Source organism: Dendroctonus ponderosae, unplaced genomic scaffold (assembly GCF_020466585.1).
Source record: "Dendroctonus ponderosae isolate FM_Combo_2020 unplaced genomic scaffold, Dpon_F_20191213v2 Dpon_F_20191213_1, whole genome shotgun sequence".
Classification (NCBI taxonomy): Eukaryota; Metazoa; Arthropoda; class Insecta; order Coleoptera; family Curculionidae; genus Dendroctonus; species Dendroctonus ponderosae.
Genome location: NW_026017110.1, coordinates 18,989,431 through 19,014,060, shown reverse-complemented (window position 1 = coordinate 19,014,060; position 24,630 = coordinate 18,989,431). Strand labels below are relative to the sequence as shown.

At 30.7% G+C, this 24,630-nt stretch overlaps 1 protein-coding gene across 1 annotated transcript; it reads left to right on the top strand.

The window, feature by feature from the left end:
- Positions 1–4,108: 4,108 nt before the first annotated feature.
- LOC109535695 (cytochrome P450 6a2) lies at positions 4,109–8,693 on the top strand (the record flags this gene model as incomplete). The annotated part of the gene is given in 7 exon segments (XM_019901630.2): positions 4,109–4,532; positions 5,866–6,032; positions 6,135–6,371; positions 6,514–6,895; positions 7,799–7,969; positions 8,058–8,309; positions 8,432–8,693. Coding segments are annotated over 7 exon segments (1,524 nt in total). The 3' UTR covers positions 8,596–8,693.
- Between the last annotated feature and the right edge of the window lie 15,937 nt (positions 8,694–24,630).

Here is a 24,630-nt window from a genome sequence, read left to right as displayed (position 1 = left end):
ACTTTGACGCACTAATGAGCAACCCTGTATAGTATTTCAAATTTTGCACAGCAGAATTTTTCACGCGTTTGTATGTTGAGAATTTGATTAATGGAAGTATTTATTGGAGCTGACATCATTCTTTGAACTCCAGTTCTTCTTAAACTAATTTAAATACCTTAAACACTCTAAAACGATTTTTCCCATTTTACACTGATAAAAACTAAAATTAATCAATTGTTTTTTAAAACTTGCCTCGATTGCCCTCCATATTCAATCTCTCATACGAATCTCCAGGAAGGTCTTCTGGAACACAGTTCGTTTTTAAATATTAAATATTTCAAATTAGTGAGAGCTTTAAGAGTACTCAACTAATCATAATTCTTCTTCGCGTGTTCCAAGTTGTCTTGAACGAAATCACGCATTTCCAATAGGTAAAGTATACTGTAACAAAACTTGCCATATTGTCCAACTCATGTATCGTGACAGTAACAAATAAGTAGCTATCTAAAGAACAAATGTCATGTCCTTGTAGATTGTTGCGTGAGTTGCAAACTTTCTTGTTTTGCTGGTTCAAAGATTAAACATTGCGGGTACAATGTGTCAAAATATTTAATTGCATGTTACTTTGTCAACAATTTGTGATATACACTCCCCGATTTTTTTAGTTTACAATGCGTAAAAATGTTTGCTAATGACCATGATGTAGTGAACATTATTTTATCACTTGAACTTCACTTGTCCTAAACACGCGCCCGATAACAAATAAAAGTTAATAATAGTTGAAATGCCTGCTATATGGGAAAAATGGATATCTAGTAGTTGAAGATGCAATGTGAAGATACTGGGAAGGAATGGACGGAAAAGGAGAAGCATCATTTGGAAGAAACAGTTTCATGGAGTAGAAGGAGGACATGGTGGCATTTTTATTTCGGAAATTATTAGCGGTATCTGTAGGACGGAGAGTCACACATTTAAAACGTGGGATCCACCCGCAAAATCGGATGATTCCACCCAGGAAATCCATAAAACTGTTACAAGTTACAGAGTTTATAATACTAAAAATAATATTAAAGTGGAATCTTATCAGCTTGTTTTTGATGCAAATTAAATATTTTTCATTATTCAATTTTCTGAAATATTTTCCCCATAAACCAAGCCTGATTACTAAATAATGTCTAGAACAAATTTACTATACCATCTTTGACATTTTAATGATTGGACATTTTTCATGTTTTCGGATTTTTGCTTCACATTCAACACTGTAATTACGCAATGAAGACAAAGTTATAAGTTTATATTTGCATGGGAAAGTGTAAAGGTTTCTCAAAATATTATTATTAAACTGAAAAAGTTGTTATCGACAATCTATCAATATTCAATACATTGAACACAAATCGAAGTAACAGCTTACAGGGTAGCCATGGTTTGAGTCCTTTGAGTGGCAGTTTTCTGAATTCTTGAACCGCCCAAGCTTAGAATTATCAATATTTTTTAAATGGATAAAGTAAGGCATCAGCTAAAAGTTTTATAAACTGCTGCTGTTGTACAACAAGTATGTTTCTCAACTCAAGATTGTAACATTTTTGAACTGAAGAAATTTACTCAATTTCATGAATCCTTAAGATTTTTCCCAAGTAAAATATCAAAGAAACTTCCATTTTTCATCTTCTTAGATTAATTGTTATAGATTTCTGCGTCCTAGGCGAGCTTTGCCCGATGCCTTTCTAACTATTCTCCCATCATTCTGCTTATGTGCATGTTCTCCTTCCTCTTCAACATCAATTTAATAAAAACAAATTGTTAAATTTTCTCATCTTTTTTTGCCTGAGCCTTTAGTTTCCTCGTAATGTAATGTATGTTAGGAGTTATTTACTTTTTTCATCATTTGGTGTTTGATCTGGGTCGTTTTAGGTTTAATTCGCTATTCGTATTCGCTCTTTGAGCAAATTGATGTAAGAATTTATGTAAATTTTCTTCGTATTGAGCAAAAAGGGCTACAAAACGTATGCGTTGCACGACATAACTTAAAGAACCTCCCTGTTTTATCGTTATCCATCAGTATTAAGTCGGTGTCGGAACATCAGACAATTGTGAGCCAAACGCCTTTTGCAGATCTACACTTCCTTATGCCGCTTAATTGTTCCCTATCAAAAGCGAATTTGATAACGTGTAAATCGATTTTTTTATTGTTAGTTTTTTTTTCGTCTTTTGTGATTATATTTCCTATTCCTCCTCTCCTAAGTGTCATGAGAATAATTTGGGTACGCCACTAATCTGTTATATTGTGCTTTTCGCGACTTTTTTAGGTTTGGCATATTTCTTTTTTTCTTATTTGAATTAATAACCTTTGTTGTAATATGCATACGTTGTCGTCTTTTAACAAGCTTTTCGTAGATTCGTTTTCTTCTCTCGATAATTCTTGATACATTATTTTTTTACATTTACGTCTTGGAAAATGTCTACCCATGTTTAAAAATATGGGTTTCAGTGCATTACCTAAAAACTAACAAAGGGGATCTTAGAATTCAAAAGAAAAAACATCTAAACACATTTGAAGGAATTTTTCCCAAATACGTTTTATAAAATCCTCATTTTTCATATATTAGATTCTGTACTTAATTTTGATCAAATATCAATATTAAATAAAAAATAATATTGAATCTTCCCCGGGAAAGTCACGAAACCCTACTTTACATTGATTTTAATTTAATTAATTAACTAATGGGAAATTAAAACTTAAACCTTAACATACTTCTTGATTCGACGATACTGTTTATCTCTAATAATTTATGGGCAACTTTTCCGACATCAACTTCGATCAACTGCAATTTTATTCTAAATTGTTGGATTATTTAGAGTCACCTTATAAAAATTTTTAAATTCAATTTAAATATTGTTGTAAGATGATGCAGCATAAAGTGTACATTTATATACTTACAATTTATTATGACGTTTAAGATAATATTTCACTTACAACAGAACTGCAAAAAGAAATATTTAATTTTTTTTATATAAATAATGACCAATATTTTTTGGTTACATTTTTCGTAAACTTCAGGATTTGATGTATAAATCAATTTTACTTTTACAACTTGAATTTCTGTTTGAACTTTATCCATTGTTACTAATTATATGAAATTAATACGAAGCATATGCGTGTTTTTATTTTCGACGTAACAAATAGATTTTTAGTTGAATATTAAGTACACGCATTGCTTCATTAACCTCATTATTATTGAATTTTCACAATGTGATGAGGGCCATGGACCATAATCACTTAAAATAAATATTATTTAAATGCATGTTTGAAAGCACCAAAGATGACTGGTTATTTTGAGTTGTTTATTATTTGCTGCACAGTTAACGTGCATTTATGTAATTCTACATTTGGTAAACAGAATAAGGGCATTTATTTTATAAACAACCCTCAAGAATCACATTATGAAAAGCGGTTGTCAACTTTAAGTGATTTATAAAAAAAACTGCGTTAATACGCAGAAAATCTGAAGTATATTAAAACTATTTGATTCAGGCTGAGTGCATGCACTTGAACTTTATACTATTAGCGCAATAGTTTGAGCTATACTGAGATTTAATAAAATTGTTCATTTAATGGTGCTCTGAATTTAAAAACTTTATAATACAATAATAATAATAACTTAAAATAATAGTTAATATAACCTTAATTTATGAGTATTAATTGATGTCGTTTCTACTCTTACGATGAATGTATATTTTGAGGTGAATTCAATTTATTTCGTTAACGATGAGTTATTTGAATGTTGCAGCATTTTTCAAAAACGAACTTTGTTGTAAGCTTATCAAACATCTTCACCGCGGAATTGCGGAAAATAAAAAGAATCTGATATGGAGTGAATTATTTGTTTTTGCAGCACCGTGTATAAAATTCATTTTTTAGACCAAACAGACTAAACGTTATTGTTTGCTATTTCATTCATAGTTAGTTATAAACAGTCCGATTTTTTTTCCGAGTTGTGATTAAAAACGGATACATATTTTGACCTCATAATACAGTGTGACCTTTACCGGCAACAATTAAAATGTGTGATTTAGCAAATGCACTAATCATACAATAGTAACTATCTGTTTCTATGTATTTATAAATGAATTATTTAGAAAAATGTGTTATTATTTTAATGATGGGATTCGTTTTGTTTTGTCATGCTTTTTTCTTTCACTTTGTATAAACTATATACCGTCTGTAATTCAAAGTGCGCAAACTCGTCTATTAAATAATACCGAACAAAATGACTTCACTATTTACGTCTTATTAAAATAGTATCTTGGTTCCAATTTTTATTTATCAGCAACTAGAGCCACTAATATTTAAAGAAGAACTCAACGTGATCTGCATTCAGATGCGAATTAAAATTGAATAATGACGGTCTTAGGTCTTCTTCCTCAGTTACTCTTGTATATTTCAGCTACTTTAGTTAGTTTGTTTTTGTGCGTGTATGTGTACTTTAGCTATTCGTTTACTTATTGGAAACGAAAAGGCGCTCCTTACATAAAGCCCAAATTTCCTCTTGGTAAGTTATATTATTTTTTTAATTTCATACAATTAATCATTACTTGTTTGATCTCAATTAATTGCTCATTAACGAAAAATATTTGTGGAATGGTCTGCTGATGAGCAAGAGCTTTTGCAAAAAAATAGAGTTTACATTTAATTTCATGGGCTGTTTGAAATGGCAACTTTGAATAAACCGGCGTTTCTAGCCCCTTACTTAAAATCTGCTGCAATCAGATATGGAATTTTAAAAAATAAGTAAACTATTATTGCGCCTTATTTTGTCTAAAATTTATTTTCTTCAAAAAAACTAGATATCTATATTTACAAACTACACATTTATAGTCATTTGAAATATCTACGTACTAAAAATTATTATATTATATAAAAACCGTTCTGTTTTTGGATGGGCATTGATCCCAAATTTCCCTTTTCCTGATGCTTTTTCATGTTTAACCTCGTGTTTGTAGCAAAATTTACACATTCTTCTAAGCTCTCTTGGTTGAATGGATTTTAGCAAGGAACAAAGGATTTAATTTAATACATATTTTTCAAGTTTTGCTTAATAGAACCAATTATATATAAAGTTATTAATTGAATGAAAATCAGGCATTGTATTGCTAATTTTCTTTTAATTTTTCTTGTCTAATATACGAAAAGCAATTCTCAAATTTCTTCTTCCAATTCTTGGTTTTTTGCTATGCTTGCACTGTGCACAACATTTAATCCTGTTTCCAAACAGTTTGTCTCTATTATTGGGCATTTGCTTTGTCAAATATATATTTGTTTTTAAGCTCTTTCGTTAGTTGCTATTTTTTTCGCCTCATTTGTGCATTTCTATTAGTTTCGATTAATCCGCAGCCTTATATATTTATTTCTGAAACGCTATTAACTCTTTTTTGGCGTTTTGTCTTTCTTTCTTTTGCTAAATCTATACAATTTCGAGAATATAATTAAGAAATACCATTTTTTATGGTGCAGTTTTAATTTGACTTTATTTCACGACATTTATTACGTATCTATTATGCCATCGGAGTTATTTGTTTTTCTTAGTCAGTTTGTTAGATGCTTTAAAATTCTTTTGTTCGTCGCGTGTTCCAAATCAATCTTATTTTTTGATTTACTATATCTTAAATTTTCTTTTTGCATTTAATATTTTCTTTCAACTTTTCAACTTTCAACAACAAATAAACCTTAAATTAAAGGGCGATTTTGCGAGGAAATTTACAAAAAAAATAATTTAACACACACGTAAACCGTTCAAATATATATCCACATTTATATTTTAAATAAGCTTTCACTTTGACTTAATTAGTCTTTGAGATTTTTGAACTATTGGATTTTTGCTCTAGGAAACAATGATTGCTTCGGCACTGAATCCTTCTCTTATGGTCTTGAAACGATGGACTGGTATAAAGAAGCGAAGCAGAAAGGACATAAATTCATAGGAGCATGGAATTACTCAAATCCTGTCTTGCTTGTGGTGGATCCAGACTACATCAAGAGTGTTTTAGTCAAGGTTTGTAATCAGGTTTTATTCCTAATAGACCGTAGTTTCACATCACTGTTCAACAGTGCTAACGAGAAGAGAGAGGAAATAAGACCAGTATTTTTTTTTTAGGATTTCAATCACTTTACGGATAGAGACTTTTTCCACAATCCAAAGCACGATCCTAAAAACGAAAGTATTTTTGTAGCGGAAAATGAGGAGTGGAGACAATTGAGGCAGCGACTGACGCCAGTTTTCTCAACAGCTAAAATGAGAATCATGTTTGAGCTCGTAAACAAATGTGCAGATCCAATGATGCAATTGTTTCAGACAAATTCTCGATCTGGCGATCCCATGGATATAAAAGAGGTAAAACTATCAAATCCTATTCACGAGTTTGAACATTTTTAAATTACTTTATTCTTTATTCGATGTCAGACGTTTGTTTAATTAAGGCAATATATAAACAGATCAACACGGTAATTCATGAAAATGTTATCCATTCTTTTAGGTAGTTGCGATGTTCACTACAGACGTTATTGGTTGCGTAGCATTTGGACTAGACGCTGGTAGTTTCACCAGTGAAGATGCTAAATTTCGCGTTATTGGCAAGAAACTGTTCGAATCAAGTCTTAAAACTAAAATGCATTTACTTGTCGGCAGAATAAATGTTAAGCTTGCGCAGTTTCTTGGGATGCGTGTTATACCGGAAAGTGTTACAGAGTTCTTTTCTGAAGTGATTACGGAAAATGCAAGATTTCGTCAAGAAAATAACGTTAGAAAAATAGATCTGATGCAACTACTCCTTGATCTTTATGAGTCCAGCAAAGGGCAAGACGATGGATTCAGTTTCGACGACTTTGTTGGAAATGTTATTGCCTTTTTCATAGCAGGTTTGTATAGCTAATATGGATAGTAACGATTTAGATGAACTGAAAATTGCAGACCGGGATGATAAAAAAGCTTGTGAAATTATTCAGAAAGCGATGGTATTATATAAATGTAGAGCACAGAAACAAAATCAGTAAGAAATAAGACATTTTCGTAACATTCAAAGTCAGTTGTTCATCGCTAATCTATGCCTAGTAAAAACCCTTTTTAACCAACAGTGTTTTTGACGTACTTTTTTTGATATATTGTGTTTTTTAAATCTTCTGCTCGATTTTTACGAAAATACGTGTTAATAATATAAAAATGTATGTATAGAGATGAAAATTAAAAACACTTAATTGTGAGAATCTTATTTTAAAGAATTTCTCTTAACTATTATTTTATTCTCAAAGTTTAAAACTTTTTTATTCACAGTGTTTATCAGTTTTGATGGGCTCTCTCCTGTTCTGCCACTATTAGTCGTCTCTATTAAAGCTCAAACACTTTTAGATCAAACTTTGGTTTCACTTAATTCATCTTTGTTTCGTTCAACTTCATACTTCATAATGGAAATTTTGAAATACCTATTTTTTATACAAATTTCTCAAAAAAAGTGCAAAGTTTATGAACCAATTTAAGGATAGAAAATATGAAGAGCTGAAAGTGAAGAATAATTTAAAAATTCGTTTTCCCATTTTCTGTTGGTAACTTTTAAAATATATTAATCAACTTTTCTTTATGCCGCTAAAGTTTACATCAACATTTGAATTACTAAGCAGATAACCATCTAATAAAACTTATATACTCTTTTGCTGCCGTCAAACTTTTGAAACTTTTATATCTATTTAAACATGTTCTGCAGTGTATAACAGTTTTTACCGTTAAATATCATTTTTCTCCGAAAATTTAGACTTAACACTTTTTAGGATTTGAAACCTCGTCAACTACAATGCATAATGTATTATACGAGCTAGCTAGAAATCCGGATGTACAGGAAAAGACTAGAGAAGAAATTAATAATGTGCTTAAAAAACATGGTGGTGTTTTAACATATGAAGCTGTTCAAGATATGACGTATTTTCGACAAGTAATCGACGGTGAGTTTTCATTACAAAAAAATTCCGAATAGGCTTTAAACCCTATAACTCTATTCATTGATATAAACGTTTCGTTTTGTGATTTTAGAAACATTGAGGATGTATCCGCCAGTTCAAAACGTGGCCCGATTCTGCGTGAAACCATATACTTTTAAAGACAGTAACGTTACTGTTGAAAAAGGTGTATCTGTGGTCGTTCCACTAGTTGCACTAGGCCGAGATCCTGATAACTATCCGAATCCTGAGCGATTTGACCCAGACCGATTTAGTCCTCAAAGCAAAGAAAGTATTAATAAGTCCGTATACATACCTTTCGGAGACGGCCCAAGAAATTGTATCGGTAAGGCATTTAAAAACATATGAAAAATATTAAGTTGAATTCTACTTGCTTGGAATGCGTAGTTTGAATCTAAGTCTCAAGTTTTTCATAGATTTTGGAATAACTGCATTCAATTGTTTCAGGTAAACGTTTTGGTTTGATGCAAACCTCAATTGGGCTAATGCAGGTAGTGAGAGACTATAAAATAACGATAAACAGCAAAACACCAATGCCCCTAAAATTGAAACGTGGAGTATTTTTGATGGAGACAACTAACAAATTGTACCTGAATGTCACGAAAGTTTAATTTACGTTGTAAATGTTATGTAGTTATTTAGTTCGCAACATGTTGTTATTTTTGTTATAGTGTATTAATGAAACATTAATAAACATCTTAAAAATGAACTATTTGTATTAATTAACAAAATACAAGCAGCACACCTCGAAAGCAACATGCATTTGTATGGACATCCATAAAGCTTCTGATAGAAAACACCCCAACATATCGACTTCTCTAAAATAAGTGCAAATATTTCATAGGAAAATCATCCTCTATTGAAGTGGTATTCTATTGATTATTTCTAAACTAAAGAGAAAAATAGTTGACAAACTGAAAAATGATTTGTACAATTTTTTTTAATCATTTTAATTCATCATATCCATCAATATTCCATTCATGTTTCTTAAACTTTTGCATAAAATCAATATTTTTTACGGCGTTACTTATTGGAACAATTATATACAGGGTTATTCACGCTATACGGCACGGACGTTTGCGGCTTGCCCGTTTGTTTTTTGCAAAGTACTATTTGATGAATCCAGAGACGCCTGTCGGGTGCACATTATAAAAATATTTTTGTAATGTACAGAGTGTACCAAAAGCCCTAAAAGTATCAAAGTTGTGTTTTTCTAAATGAAATACCCTATATATTATTGCATTTTTAGATTCTCTGATCAAAATAAGTGTTTTTTGTAATAAGATTTATACTGTCTAAATCTAAAGGATTTTTAAATAATTCGAATTTTATCAAAATCTAATATTATTTTCAAGTGTCAAATACTTTAGAATTATTTAAGTTATGTAGATGTAATTCGTAGTTTGGTGTAACAAGAAATCATATTTTATATCCCAATGATAATAAACTTACCATTTTATACAGGGGGTCCACAAATTGAAACTAATCAAATAAGAACTTTAAGTGGCTATAACTTGATTAATTTAAATACAACCCCATATTTTTTAGCTTACGAGGAAATACAATTTTTAATTGCCTATCGAATAGTACTAGGATGTTGATAACTAAGTTTTTGCCTTTTTACAAAATACACCAAATAATGGTTCTTGGCTTGAATCCAAAAATTCTATAAGATGCAGGACATTCCATTAAAAAAACGCAACTTTGGTACTTTTAGAGCTTTTGGGACACCCTGTACATTACGAAAATATTTTAAAAATGTGCGCCCGGTAGGCGTCGGACAATTCATCAAATAATACTTTTTAAAAATCAAACGGTTTAGCCGCAAACTTCCGTGCCGTATAGCGTGAATAACCCTGTATAGTTCAACTTACATTGCAGTAATTTATTTGCAATACAAGTATACAAAGCTGTTAGATTTCTCTTCTATTAAAACTCTGCTTTTAAAGAGCTTAATTCTTTGTTGAATTGAAAGAAATAAAAACAATACTTTGGATAGTAGTTCAGATATTAACAAATACAAAACGAGTTTGCTTCTGTACCTTCTCTACTCACTACATGCGTCGTTGCTCTATTTCGATTTAATAAATAATAAACCATATTTAGTTTTATAATATTTAGGCGAACGTAGACTAACATTTCTGCAATCTTTGCATGAAAAACTGCAAGAAAAATTCGTAAAAGAGAGAACCGTTTTCAGACACATTTAAAGCATTTAAAAAATACAGTCAGAAGAATGCAAATGAAGCACTTAACAAGTTACATTGTGAGCCGTGCTAATAAAAACAAAAAGTAACCTGATTTAATCACCAACAACTTCCCAAGTATAAGGAAGTAAAGATATTAAACTTGGTTAGGAATTTTTGAAGTAATTAGACACGATATCTTGCTTGAAAGCTTGAGAAGTTGCGAACTTCTTTTGACCTTTCCTTCGTGCTCTAAAAAGGGGCTGCGAATCATTGTCATTAATTATCAGTCATTATCTGGGAAGCCAGGGGATGGCATTTAACATTTTAGGATTTGAGTGTAATGATTCATCAAGTAGTTAGCAAAGGTCGACTCAGACTTTGGCTATAGTGTTGGTAACAAGAATGTTTTTTTAATTTCCAAACTAAAAATGGTCAGCATTTTAATCCATTTGTCTTTGCCAAAAATTCAAATTAAATTTAAAAGTTTTAATTCCGGCTAATAAATGGTCCACAATACATTTATGTATTGTAAAAACCTGCTTACATCTTAAAATATCTATTTTTCGAATAAACCTACTGGAATCAAAGTTCAGATTCTAAGCCCTCATCCTAAGAAGAAACTGCCGAATATACTTAATATTTCAGGGAATAAACAGGTATAAAAAGCGTGCCCGATACGAATACAAGTATGTGTTGAACATATTTTGTACCCAGAGGCCTGCTAGGAATATTGATGAAATTTGGAAACTTGTTGTATGTTTAGCATTTTGAATCGAGTGCACTCAACAAACTGGTTTCAACTCAGTTTTTTGTAACAACAACCCCGCAGTAAACTGAAGAGTTTTCCTTTATATTGTACTGTTTTAGGAAAATTTAAACTGTTCTAAATCGCTCATTTATTTATGTACCCCAGGGCGTATATCTTGTGTTAAAATTATACCGAAGAAAACTTTTGATATCCCCATAAGCGCTTGATTTTCTTAAAGTTGGGAAATTCAACGCTGTTATCCGATTCGGTGCATAATTCATGTAGTTTCAGTTATCTGCCACAGATAAGCAGTTGCCGCTACAACTTTAAATCTTTCCCGCTATACTCCGGAGAATGATTTTGGGTGACATAACGTGGTTTGAGCGAAGTTAACTTTAGAAGAGCCATTATTTAGATAGGCTTTGCTGACAACAGATAGTCAAGGCGCAAATGTTCTCGTTTCGTCTTATACCTATTGCTTTGCGCAAGAAACATACAAAGTTTGCATAATAATTTTGGACTTTTTAGATGCCAGGATTCAAGCGTTTTTAGGTGTTTTCTTGCCCTGTAACTTTTTACACATTTATTTTAATTAACTTTATTTTCTAAACAGACTGAGATCATCCTACAGTTACGTTATAGTCGCTAAATCAATAAATTGAATTGAATAAATTGATTTTATTGAACTGACAGAATAAATGTAATTGTTTTTAGTTGTTTTCAAAAACTTGTAAATATTCCAGATTGCGGCCTAAGAAATAGAGAGATTTATAAAATAATTTCTCATGAATTGACTACCAAATTTTAAAAATTTTTAAAAATAATAGTGAGCGTTTTTTAGTTTTGCTCTAAATCATATTTTATAAGTCTACGTTTCAATTTCAAATAAACCCTATATTTTTCTAACTGTTATTATTATAAAATTTTAAGATCAGCCAATACAAAGTGCAAAAGTGCAAAATTCATCTACTAATAAGACATTTTTTTTTCTCTCAAGTTTCTATTTTATAGTTAGATTTATTTTATTCATATTTACCTATTGATATTGAGAAAGCTTTTCCCTTGTAATTCTAAATGCTATGAATTATTATCGTTATTTTAAATATATTTCACATTTATGTTATGTGGTCTAACTAAATTCAATTAATTGTTGTTCATTTGGTATTACTACCTAAATGACAACCACAAAGACGAATATAGGCTTAGTCCAAAAAGTGTTGTTTAGTGTAAAAAAGTCCTCTAAACTTCTTTCAGATTAGCTTAGATTTTATTTTACATATAATTTCATTCTCGGTAGTTCAAGATTTATCACAAATTAAGTTTTTAACTTCTTCAAATTATTCTTAGAGTTATAATCCTTTCCAGTTTAAAATGCTCTTTCTGGAACAATTATCTTCAACGGAATAATTCCTTTAAGGATAATAAAGTACAAGGTTTAAAAATATTAATTGGTAAAGTTAGTAAAACATCAAGTGCTCAAGGGAGTGCTCAAGAAGCGCGAAGAAAAGCGCCGGGGTTTCATAATAGTGTACATTCCTGCATTGGGACTGAACAACTTGCACGACAGGTTATATAAAGTGATTGTTTTTAGTATATTTAAAATTTGACGTTTTATTTATTTAAAGTTTGTGAGTTTTGATACTTCTTTGGTGATATTTTCCAGTCTTTTTCCTCCTGCTCTTGATTATAGCACATTTTCATTTTCTTCTTTCTACACATTTTATGTCTAATATTGTTTTTTTAGAAATTTTCCGCTTCCTATGTTCTATTTATTTAAAACTAATTATACCCTTATGGATTGATTTGTGGGGTTTGGAAGCTTTCACAATTCCCGAACCACAAAAGAACCAGCTGCTGGTTTGTTAAGTATAATGTAACTAATATCTAATTAGTAAGATGTTTCGTTTGAATTTTTAGGCTTTTAACGTTAAGTTTCCATCATTATTCGCATTTTTATAAAGCGCAAAATTCGCCCAGTTTAATTTACAACGGACTAATAGTGAAATCACGTTTATCTAAATGGTTTGTATACTTTGAAATATAAAAAAATACAATATTTGTTTAAATTTACAACTTTAAGCATATATCGACAATTTTAGCTGTACAACATATTTAGACATCCCTAGACAATATTTTGCCAATTTTTATGAAGAAAAACTGTTGGACTTTTAAAACTGTATTTAACTGGTTTTGCTTTCCTAAAAACAAACAAAAAATAACAGCTTCTTGAAGTAAAATCTTGGTATTTCGACATATTCGACATTTCGACAAATTAAAGTGTCTACAGTAAACATTTCCAATATTCTGATCCAATAGTAGGCTGTATATTCTGTCTTGTCCCATTCTCAAAAGGCGACTCAGGGCGAAACTAACTACAATTTGCTCATTGTTCCGGTTCAGAGGCATTATCTTTATTAAGTTTCTCTTGAATCGGGTTGGCCAACGTTCCGAAACAACACTCAACTGTCTCTGCTAAGACGGCTCTCTAGATATTTAATATTGATAATGAAACCCTTCACAGTTATCCAGTGTGAAAACGCAATGGGAGCTAATTTATTTTCGGATATTCTTCCGAATAAATTGTTGCGGTTCTAATTAAAACTGTCGGAACAAGTCTAATCTTTAATTGGGGATCATAATTAAATTTTACAGGGTACGAACTTGTTCAGATTTAACGGAACGTTTCAGTTTTTGCTTGGAACACTTGCATTAATTCGAGTGTCTCGTCTTGTTTCCGCAAGAAGAATTTTATTCCTTGCTTCATTCCATCAGTATTTATTAATCAGTAATTAGTATTTAGTTAAAGTCTTTTCAATTAGATACGGTAATTAAATCAATTAGGCATAAAACATTTATGTACTATTCATCAGCTTAAGCAATTGGACCAGAAATGTTAAGGGTAAAAGTAAATAAAAAAAAACAATTCATCAATGAAAAAAAAATGAATCAACTTATAAACAAAAGAACCAGAAAAACAGAGACAAAAATATTCATCTCTAACTGAAAACGTTAAGGTTTAGATAGATGGAAATTGATAGAAAATATTGTTTAATTGATGCTTTTAGAATGAGCATCATTTGCAGCTCTCGGTTGCCAAAACTAAGGAAAATAAGAGACTAGTCACCTTTGGGAATATTTTATTCAGTATTTTTTGTGCACGTTCCGGGAATTGCGTTCAATTAATTCTGTTTGATGGAGCGTGAAATATAATAGTCTAAATTTAATTTGTAATACCTATACTAAAATATTTTAAATAGCTTTGCAAGGTTACTTTCTAAGCCTTTTCGGTATTAACTCACAAACTAGGGAAGAGAAGTTTATAATTTCCTCTTAGGAAGATCCTCATTTGAAACATTTAAAAGCAAATGTGATAAAAATCAGGAAACTGGCTCACAAGCTATTAAAACAGTATTGCAATATAAAATCAAAGAATCCATAAACTTACTAAATCTAAAGCATGCTGGAAAATAATCAGTGCTTCAAATGCATAGTGCGATGGTGAAAGAACAACACCGCACTGTTTTGAAGTAATTTCCTAAGATTGGCGGTCTATTATTGCTATGAGCTCTGCATAAACATCCTTAAGGAAACTGTTATTACCTGAATATCTCCCATAACAGCCCTAATTCCAATTACAACCACCACGGAATGTTAAACCAACATAACCCAAGTCTGGGGCTGGAAAATCTAAACTCTACAGTACATATCGTTACAATGCAAATATCTCAATCCTTTGCCGAATTATGCGAAGACCCAAGCAAACCTGAGATGTTGGGATAAGGCAGGGATGTAAAGTGGAATGTGATATGGGTTCATGGAGTTTGGATTAATCGGGAATACTTATATAATTCATGGCTTTTCCAAAATTGCTAAACCAATTAATGCCTCAATTCATCTTTTGCGACCAACATATGCAAAATTTTGCCGTATAATTATGAATTCAGAATAGAATTTCATTACAAAATTCTGATTTCATTGAAGGTTTTTATTTTTAAACATGCCAAATCATTTGGATGTTCAGTTGGAAATAGTCCAGATTTATGTTTTATTTAAGTATGGTCCAACTATACAGCGATTTTTCAACGGTCCTATGTAATTTCACTGCGGAAGAGCAGAAAGGCATTAGAAAAGCAAGTTAGCTAATTATGTGGATCTGATCCACCAATATAAAAACCAGCTAGAGTTTGGTTTAAAATTCTTATCAACTTTCATGTTTCGTACAAGTTCTTTGAACCCCCTTTTCCGAAACCCCTTTTATCTTGCTTTTCAATTTCCGGCTTGTTTTATTTAGGGAATACCTTAGATTTACTTGAATTGGTGCGAATTCAAGTTTTAAGAGCCCAATTCGTACCGATTCAAAGCTTTACTGCTTTCCGATAAAAACAGGGCTTTTGTTGATTTTATTTACGGTCTTTCTGTAAATGTATGTGCTTCATGGGACTTGCCAGTGATCTTAAATGGTCTTGAATACAATTCGCATTGAGTGCAATAAATTCGTATGGGAGTATTTGGATTTTGTACTTGTTGAGCTCATCAAAAAACGAATATTTTTAATGCGTCGGAAAAATTAAAGATACCACATTTTTAGCTTTTTGCTAAGACTATATTTTACCTATACCCGTGGAACTCAAAAAACTGTTCTTAGAATTTTGTCTTCATACTTGGTCAAATTGAACAATTTTACATGGAAATTTTCATTTCTGTTAACGTCTGCTTTGGAAGCAGTTTGCAGCCTAAACTTTTATGACAAATCTAATCTTGAAACTGGAATTTCACTCATTTAAAGTGCTTCCCTGACAACATTACGCGAAAAAATGTTATACTTTATTCAGAATTTAAGAATGTAAACGGCTGTTTGATGTAATTAATATTTTAATAGTAGTTTTAGTCAAAAAATATATACTTTCATCAGATCAAATAACAAAATTAATATGTCTGTTGACCTGAAGCTTTTTTACTAAATTCTTCAAAACATAAAGCGGTTTTTAAGTCTGCGCTATAATCTTTTCTTTCAGCACAAAAATACACATTTTGCGTTTGCGTTTTACTTTCCCAGAGACTTTTTAATATCTCAAATATGTTAAGGCTTAGTGTCCTAAGATACTTCCGTTAAATTAAAGAAAATATTAAAAAGTGTGTAAAAAAAGTGTAATGAATTGAACCACATACGTTTTTTTATAATTTACCTTTAATCTAAATTTGGTATATTCAAAATACAGTGAAATGTGTACTTCAGCACAAAGTAATAATAAATAAATGACAAATATTTTCATATAAATTTTTAATCCCTTGAATTAATTAGTATTCAAACATTTGCAAAAAAACCTTATTTTCAAATACCATCTGCTACAAGTCAGAATACATTATATAGATATTTTATGAACGGTAAGAAATGTATTATTATTATCTTCATCTAAAGTATAATTTGGATTTCAGTATAACTGGTGTTCAATTGTACAATTTTAATTTCGAAGCTAAAGCATAAAATTATGGTATAAGATATTAAAATAAATATACTGTGCCTACGACATGCACATCGAGAAGTACATACATTTTTGAACAACAAATTGCTTGATTTTCAGCTTCGCCAGATTGAAGCCCTAAAGTTTTTTGAATTGATGAGCAAAGAAGGATGAAGCCTGGGCTGTTGCTAACAACGCATAATAAAAACTTACAAAAGACATCCAAAATATCTACTGCTTTAGAATAAGTGATTCGAAGTTGAGCTTGGAAGTACCGCCCTACTGGCCGTAGTTCCAAACAAAATAATGCTCATTTTGAACACATTGGATATTTATGATTATTTAATTCCAGAATTCCAGTATTCAACTGGATGTAATATCTATTCAATTAAATAATAATTATTCAATTCATTCGAGGCAAGAATATTGTCCTATTGTATAATTCTATTTTTCACACTTAGAATAAGTAAGATAAAGATAAAGACTAAAAATACAAAAATGTTCCAGACTTTACTTAAATATATTGTTGCTGCGAGCCCGGAGAAAAAGTGGTAGCGTGAATATTTCCTAATTGAACAGAATATTCGAGTATGGCCAAACGGCTTCATAACACAAGCGCGACGTGCCATACTTAGTGAACGAACTATTTGTCACAGTTAAATAGTAGAGCGACTATTGTTGCTATAATTCAGGTTGTGGTTAATACATTACAATAAATTACTACTATTAATATTACGTAACAATAAATTCGACTACATATAAAAATATTTGAAAAGAATAGCATTATTTAGTTATTAACGGAGCATGGTAAATTAATAAGGAAAAATGTTTCTGATGATGGTTTACATTTCGAACGGAGTAAATAATTCCAAGCGCACTTACCTTAGAAATATTTTTAAACAATGATCAAGCAGATCATCAAAGAAAAGTAGGAAAAAGAATTTGGTTGGAATGGAGCTGGAATTTTCAAACCTACGTTGAGCGACATTTTTCAAATAATACTCTCTTATGTAGCCTGAAAGTTTTGATTAAGAATAAAGCTCCCAACCCTTATTAGACATGAGCAAATATCTGGAATTGGATTATTAGCATTTACAGAATGGAAACTTTCTTAATGTTAGCGGATCCAATACGTTGTTCCAGTTGTAAGTTGTACATCAAAAGCTTATAACTTATCAAACTATTAGTCAATATTCAGGGCCGAAGGGCCTGAAACATATTTGAGTCTGAGCACTGATTATGACGCGAACTGTCATGGCGAAATCGCCCTTCAGCGATATTCGGCTATTTAACTGGGGTTTGGTCCAAAGCATTGTTAAAGGCAAACAGAAGCTGCGGTTTGCGTATGAGGAACATGGAAAAAGGGCTTAAGTGCCTGAGGGCTTGCGATAAATTCAAGAGAACATTTAACTTAACATCAAGTGGACGGATAATGGACGGTAAATTTGTCAAAGGAATTTTGTTTCCGTTGACTCTGTAAATAAAATTTACTTTATATTGTTTAAGCCCTTTGTCAAATTTTGTTTCGTGGATTCACTCGTCGTTCCCAGTTGTTCGAAATATGCGTCGTACTTGGCGACCGAATTTCATTTTCCATTTATAATCAGATTCAGAACAACATTGAAGAATATCAAACAGACACTCAAACTATTCAATAATGGAAGTATTGACTATAAAAACTTAGCAAAAACTGATAGTTTTATAACTCAATCAAATTGTAACTTTCCGTTTTATACATTTTACTTATTGTTGTCTATTTTTGTATTTATTGCCTGCAAATTCAAGTTTTGTGATGGTAGTGTAGATATAACGTAATTCCCACCTTTGGAGATAAAGGCTGTACGCTTCTTATATTGACTAATTTAAGCCCAGAAAGTTAACATTTGTGCAAAAGTTAAAACTGAGTCAACTCCACTTTCCGTTCTATCTTTTAAGTCAAGTTTTCCCACCTAAGAATATTTTAAATAATTAGTTATCGACGGAAGAACATATAATTTATTTTATATATAGATACTAATGCACAGCTTTATTGTAGCAGTTATATTTTCATTTTTAGTTTCAATTTTCGTATAATGCATATTTTTACGCATGTCCTTACATTTTGTCAAAAATCATTAAACTTGCCAACATTGCAAATTTGAGAATGTTTCAAGTGAGAACAGTAAAGAAAATTTTAGATACTGAATTGAAAACAAAAATCTGTAATTTAAGACAAACTGTAATTAAAATAATAATTAACTAAATTAAACTGTTATTGGCTACCATCTAAAGTGAAACAGCAATTCGAAAGTTAACAAGTCCTCGATAATTGCGTTAGATGCACATAACTTTTCATGAATAGTGAATAAACGGTTCAGAAGATACTTGAAATATCCCATATTTAAACAGCATTTGCATTTTCAGTATATAGTTTTCATATTTTTCTTCAGTCTTTAGGCGAATGTTTTCAATTTCCAATTTAAATTATTTTGGTTAATATGTAAATGTGCAATCGATTTGTTGTTTAGTCAATGGATCTAGTCTTATATACTGAGCTTGCTCAACTATTATTTTATATAAAAGTTGCACAAATGTTTTGTGCCGAATGGTAATCAAATGTAGATTATATGCGCAGATTACTTTTCTAATAAAATACTTTTGTGACTCTCGTATTGTTTTACCCGCTTTTACCTCACAATTTTTAAACCCACTGCTAATTTTTCGTTTGTCCAAACTTGATTAGCACTCCTACTAAAAAGTGAAAATAAAAGCAAATTTAGTAATAACAAAATTACCTCAACGACATAAAATTGCACGGAATTTTTATTGTGAGCTTTATTTACGACGTGTTATTACTTACGTGAACTTAAGTTTCTGAAGACAGAAATTGAAATTTCAAAATCATGTCTTTAATGATTTAGGTTAAATACATCGTAGAGCAATCTAGTGACTAAAAAAATCATCCTTAGGAATACCTAAATTGCAAACAATGTAAAAAACTAGGTGAAACTTAAATTACAATGTTTCGTCAACTTTGTTAAAATTATATTACTTGCATTATATTTTGGCGTAATAATTCAAACTTATTCGTGAAAAATTAGAAACTATCTTAATGTATTTGCTTTAAGTAATTTTGGGTATCAATGATTATAAACTGGCGATTTTAATTTTTTTTTAAACAGCCAATAGGAATAATAAATTAACTTTAGTGGAATCTAAATACGAACTAAGTGCAAACGATTTTTCTGATTTGACGAGTTTTGTTATTTTCCTTTAACGTTCTTCAATAAAATCCGTTCCTAATTATTCAATGGTACGCATTGCACGCAAATTTAAGCAACATCGATTTACAACAAAATTTACATATTTACAAACATAATTAAAAGCACACCTAGATCCACGAAACAACCGACTATCAAATCTATATAAAATCAGCTTCGATTGTTGTTAGTTTAAGTATATATTTCGGAAGTTGGCAAAGTTTGTCAGTCGCAAAAATTTTGTCAACTTTCAAAATATGTACGCTAAAGACTGAAAATATTTGACAATTTAAATAGTGTTACCAGAATACTGGTAAATTTAAAATCAAGCATGATTGCAAAAGTTGAACTAAGGAAACAATTTAAACAATTTACAAATCAGTAGTTTAATCAAAAGCTACAAAAGCTTAATGTCCTCTCTAACCAGTAAATGCTTCTAGCGAAAATAAACCTGGCCGGTGTATTTTAATTAAAACTTTATCAAACGAAAAATGCAGGTATTCTGTGAAACAATGCACGTTCCCTCAAACATACTCCGACTACACGGAGTCTCATGTAAGGTTTATCTTTTGACAGCTCATATTTTGAGTTAATGGAATGTTTTATTCACGCGGTTGATAACGTCGTATTGAAGCCAAACAGAATTGTGCCTAGAAGACTTTCATAAACAAAGCGGTCATTGTTGATGGTTTGCTTCATTATTCACTGTTGGAATAAGCGACATGCATGTATTATTAAGATGAGGTCTTTGAGCAAGTTGATAGTATTAGTTGAAACATAACTTTGTTTAAACAATGTAATTCTTATTCATTTATAATGTTTTTTTTCTGACCTTTATTACAGCTTAGAAGAGCCAAGTATGCTACACAATGTTCTAAAATCTGATGAAAAATAATATAAAATATTTTACGGTGATAATTGCTTGTTACAACTTGAGTCTCAAAATATTTCCACAAGTATCAAAAGATAAGAAAAACCTATTTTTAAGTTGAACTGATAATCCTCGATTAATGTTTCATTCATCGACATAATCCAAATTGTCCAAAATAATTCATCTAAAAAGATGTTAATCACACAACTTTAAAAAAATTCAATTCACATCCGAACATTCCATTTCCTGGATCGCACTATGTAACCTGTTTCTGTTTTGTAGTTGGTCCTAAATTGATCAAAAAAGCTTTACGAAAATAACAGAATTTGAGAGGCTGATTTCTCTTATTTTTACATCTACAAGCATAAATTGTCCAATTGATTGCTTCGCCCTGTATATGGGCAAGTGTTCCTGTATTGCATAACTAGATATATTCTGCAACAAAGTCCTTTATTTCATCTCCTCGATTCTTTTGGGTTCTGTTTGATTTATTTACGCTTTTTAAACGTGTGCTTCGGGCTTCTAAGGTTTACAACTCTTTATTCTCGGTTCTCCTTCTGCAATATTTTAATGGTTTCACATCAACAACGCTTATCGAATCTCAGTTGATTAAAGTTTTTTTTCAACTTTGGCGACGTTTGTTTGTCGTTGAATTCACTCCTCATCTTGTAGTCATTCATAAGCATCGTAGTAATGGAGCAAACTAAATAAAATTGAAAATTAAAGTTATTCTCAAAGCAGCTGAAAAAAGGATTTCGATTAATCAATTTAACTAACACAAGGGTGTGACAAATTACTAAAGTTTACTAACAAGTATAAACCTTGTAACATCTGTACGAGATTTGTCCAGGGAGGGTGGACTTGACACAGTGGCCGCAAGCAATTACTTATGTTTCGAAAACCACTACCTTTGCTGCATTCACAACTAACGGCACTTAATAAGCATGCAAAACTTCGACTATAAGTTTGAACAACTGCTGTTGTGGCTAGTTAGACTGGAAACTCTCTTACCCTTCAAAGCCCTTTTGTCTAAAACAGATTAACAAACGCTGCAATAATTATCTCACAAATACAACGATCGCAATTAAGCTCTTCAATGCGCTTATTTAGTGTTTTACATTATTCGTTTTGTTTGTTTTGAATGCTGTTGTAGAATGTGCGAACATTTTAATTTCTGCAGCATTCAGAGAACTACAAGAGGAATATTTAATATTCCTAATCTAAAGATGTAAACTTGAGTCTGATAACTTTCGCGCCTGGATCAGTCGTTTTTTATTTTCATGTTATTGAAGCGCGCTTGTGTAGCAAGAAAGTCTATGAGCTCGCAATGTCTGACTAACTATTTTTAACTTATTAAAAACTCATTTAAATCTTAAATTGATGTGTCTTGAAAAAATTGAAATGTCTTCCACTAAAACTGAAAAACAACTTCTTTTTAGAAAAAAAACATTTAAAATGTTCTAGACTAAATCATTACGGCAATTCGGAACAATTCAACATTTTTCCGCATTGCGGAAATGATTGCCAATAATTTGTCAGAAGAATAATGCGATTTATGAATCACCTTAAGTACAACAGCAAATAGAAAACTCGTAAACAATAAAACTTGTTCGCTATTACTAGAAAAAAAATGAGTATTTTTTATGGAAATAAACCCCTTGACGGTAGAATAAGTTGCAGCTAATGCATTACTATTTTGAAAATTCTGGATTCGAATAAGTGATTTTTTAATAAGCCTAGTTACTACCTATACAGAATCAATAAAAAACTGTTTATATAGAAAGAAAAATTTGATCCCTTTTTAAAGCCTGCTTTACTTTGATCAAATTGTTTATAAGCTACTACAGATAAATTACCGCATTAATATTCATTATTCGACTAAGCTAACAATTGTATATATTTCCATCAATTCCTACTACAGGCCAAAGTTGCGATTAAAATTCGAATCAGACTATAACCGAGTTTTCGGTTATATTGCCGCGAAGAACGCGTAAAAGAAATTAAAGCCAACCCTTTGGCAAATAAATCGCAAAATGCATTGGGAAGCGCAAAGGGATTTATGTAATAATTAAAATTTAAATTGAGATTTGCCGGTGATAAATGACAGTAGAAAAGGGTTTAACACCAGGAATACTTTAATATGTTGAATTAAACCTAATGAATATTGCGACCTCAGGCTTAATTTTGATTAAATACCAGTTATACCCTTGGAATTTATCAAAAGGTACCTCGTTAAGTCGAACAATTTATATTATGCTTTATTTGGAATTCTTCAGTCCATAAATGAGTGGCTGATTTAGAGATTTAGCTGAAGAGAATGGATCGGATTTTGTGCTCAGAATGCAAGAGAACACTTTCAAAAGGATTTATTACGGAATATTCTTCGAGAAAATGTATTCTGTTGTAAAATGTTTCATTCATTTTATAAAAATTTATCGTTGTAGTAATAAACAAAAATGTTTCCTAATTTCTTTTAATTGGTAATAAATGTATTAGCAAAAGTACCTGTATTATATTGTATTTATAATATATACATATATTAAAAATTAGTTATTTAAATAAAAAATAAATTTAGTTTTTTATATAAATACATATATTTATATTTAAATAAACATTAGTTAATTTGAACATTACAATTACAGACATTTAAATGGTAAATCATTATTAAGATTAGAAGGAATTCAGCATAATAAAAATAACGGAAATCAGTCTTACATATAATGATGATAATCATTATATTTTCTATACTTTCCAAAATAATGCTAAGAAAATGTAAATATATAATTTGATAACAGGTTGTTGAAAATAAACACTTTGAAGATTAATTAAGTCCCAAACAAATCTTGTAGTTGAAATCGAAGATGTTGCAAAGAGTCTTTATTAGAGTCAATTCTTGTTCCAATCAAGTTGAATTAGAACGGTTTTAAATGATTTATTTTTCCAGGAATCAATTAATTTCGTATAAACGCATCCGTTAGTGAAAAAAAATCTTTTTTACCCATGTTATATTTTTATAATATCATGTTCATTGTTTAAGATTATTCTAATCTAAAGTGTGAGAACTAATTCATTTTCGACATAGTTTGAATTTTGAATCATATTATTATCATCATATTTACATAATTTCACTCAATTCCAAGTTATTCTAGAACCGATAAGAATTCTGTTTGGGTGAGTTACACGGACATCTTGACTAACATCTGGATAAAACAGGTAATTTAATTATTAAACTGAACTGATCTTGAATACCTTCAGGATTTCTTCAACGCAATTGCTATTAAATATTTAAGCAGCTGCTATACTTAAAAGTGAAAATATTTATTGTGAAAAGTGTGATATATTTAATGAATAAATTACTTGAAATGTAAGTGTGTAGTGGCACATAAGTACACAAATTACTCAAAGTAAATAATTCTTCAAGATGGAATATATTTTACTTTGGAATCCTTAGAAGATCTATTCAGTTGTTGCCAGCCATACTTTTTATTGATAAAGCATTGTGAAAACTTTCCTGTTTCTAGGACGTAAACCAAATCCGATAACAGATCTTCTCGTCTCCCTCTTCCGGTATAAGAATGGTTATTGTTAAAGATTGGAAACCGTTTAGTGGAAAAAGTAGGATATCTCCTAAATGGTGTTTTCTAAAAACCGCATAAAATTGTCATTGTTGTGGCTGAACACAAAAGAAACCATCGGAAACTACGGCGATAAAACTAGCAGAAAAGGAAAGAATTAAACCAGTCATATCAAGGGAAAGCTGAAATAGATAAAGAATATGAGACTACATAATATATTTAGAGTTGGAGGGTGTAAGTTTTCAACTGGTCTATTTAGGCCGAAGTCGTTTAACTGGGAAATGAGATTTGAGAAAGAGCTGAGTAGATTAAACTATTTGTGATTGGTTTTATTTTAACATGGAATTTTATTCAAGCGAGTTTGTTGCTTTTTATAAACATTATCCTAAATAAGATTATGTAATTTATTTATTCACTTTACGAAAACTTTCATAAGAACTACAGTTTCCGTTGAACTCAAAACGAACAGAGGAAGCACCATTAATTTTCGTTTTATCTTGGACCGCAGAATGGCTTGAATTTATTAACGTCCATTGGATAAACCATACAAATGGAATTTTCC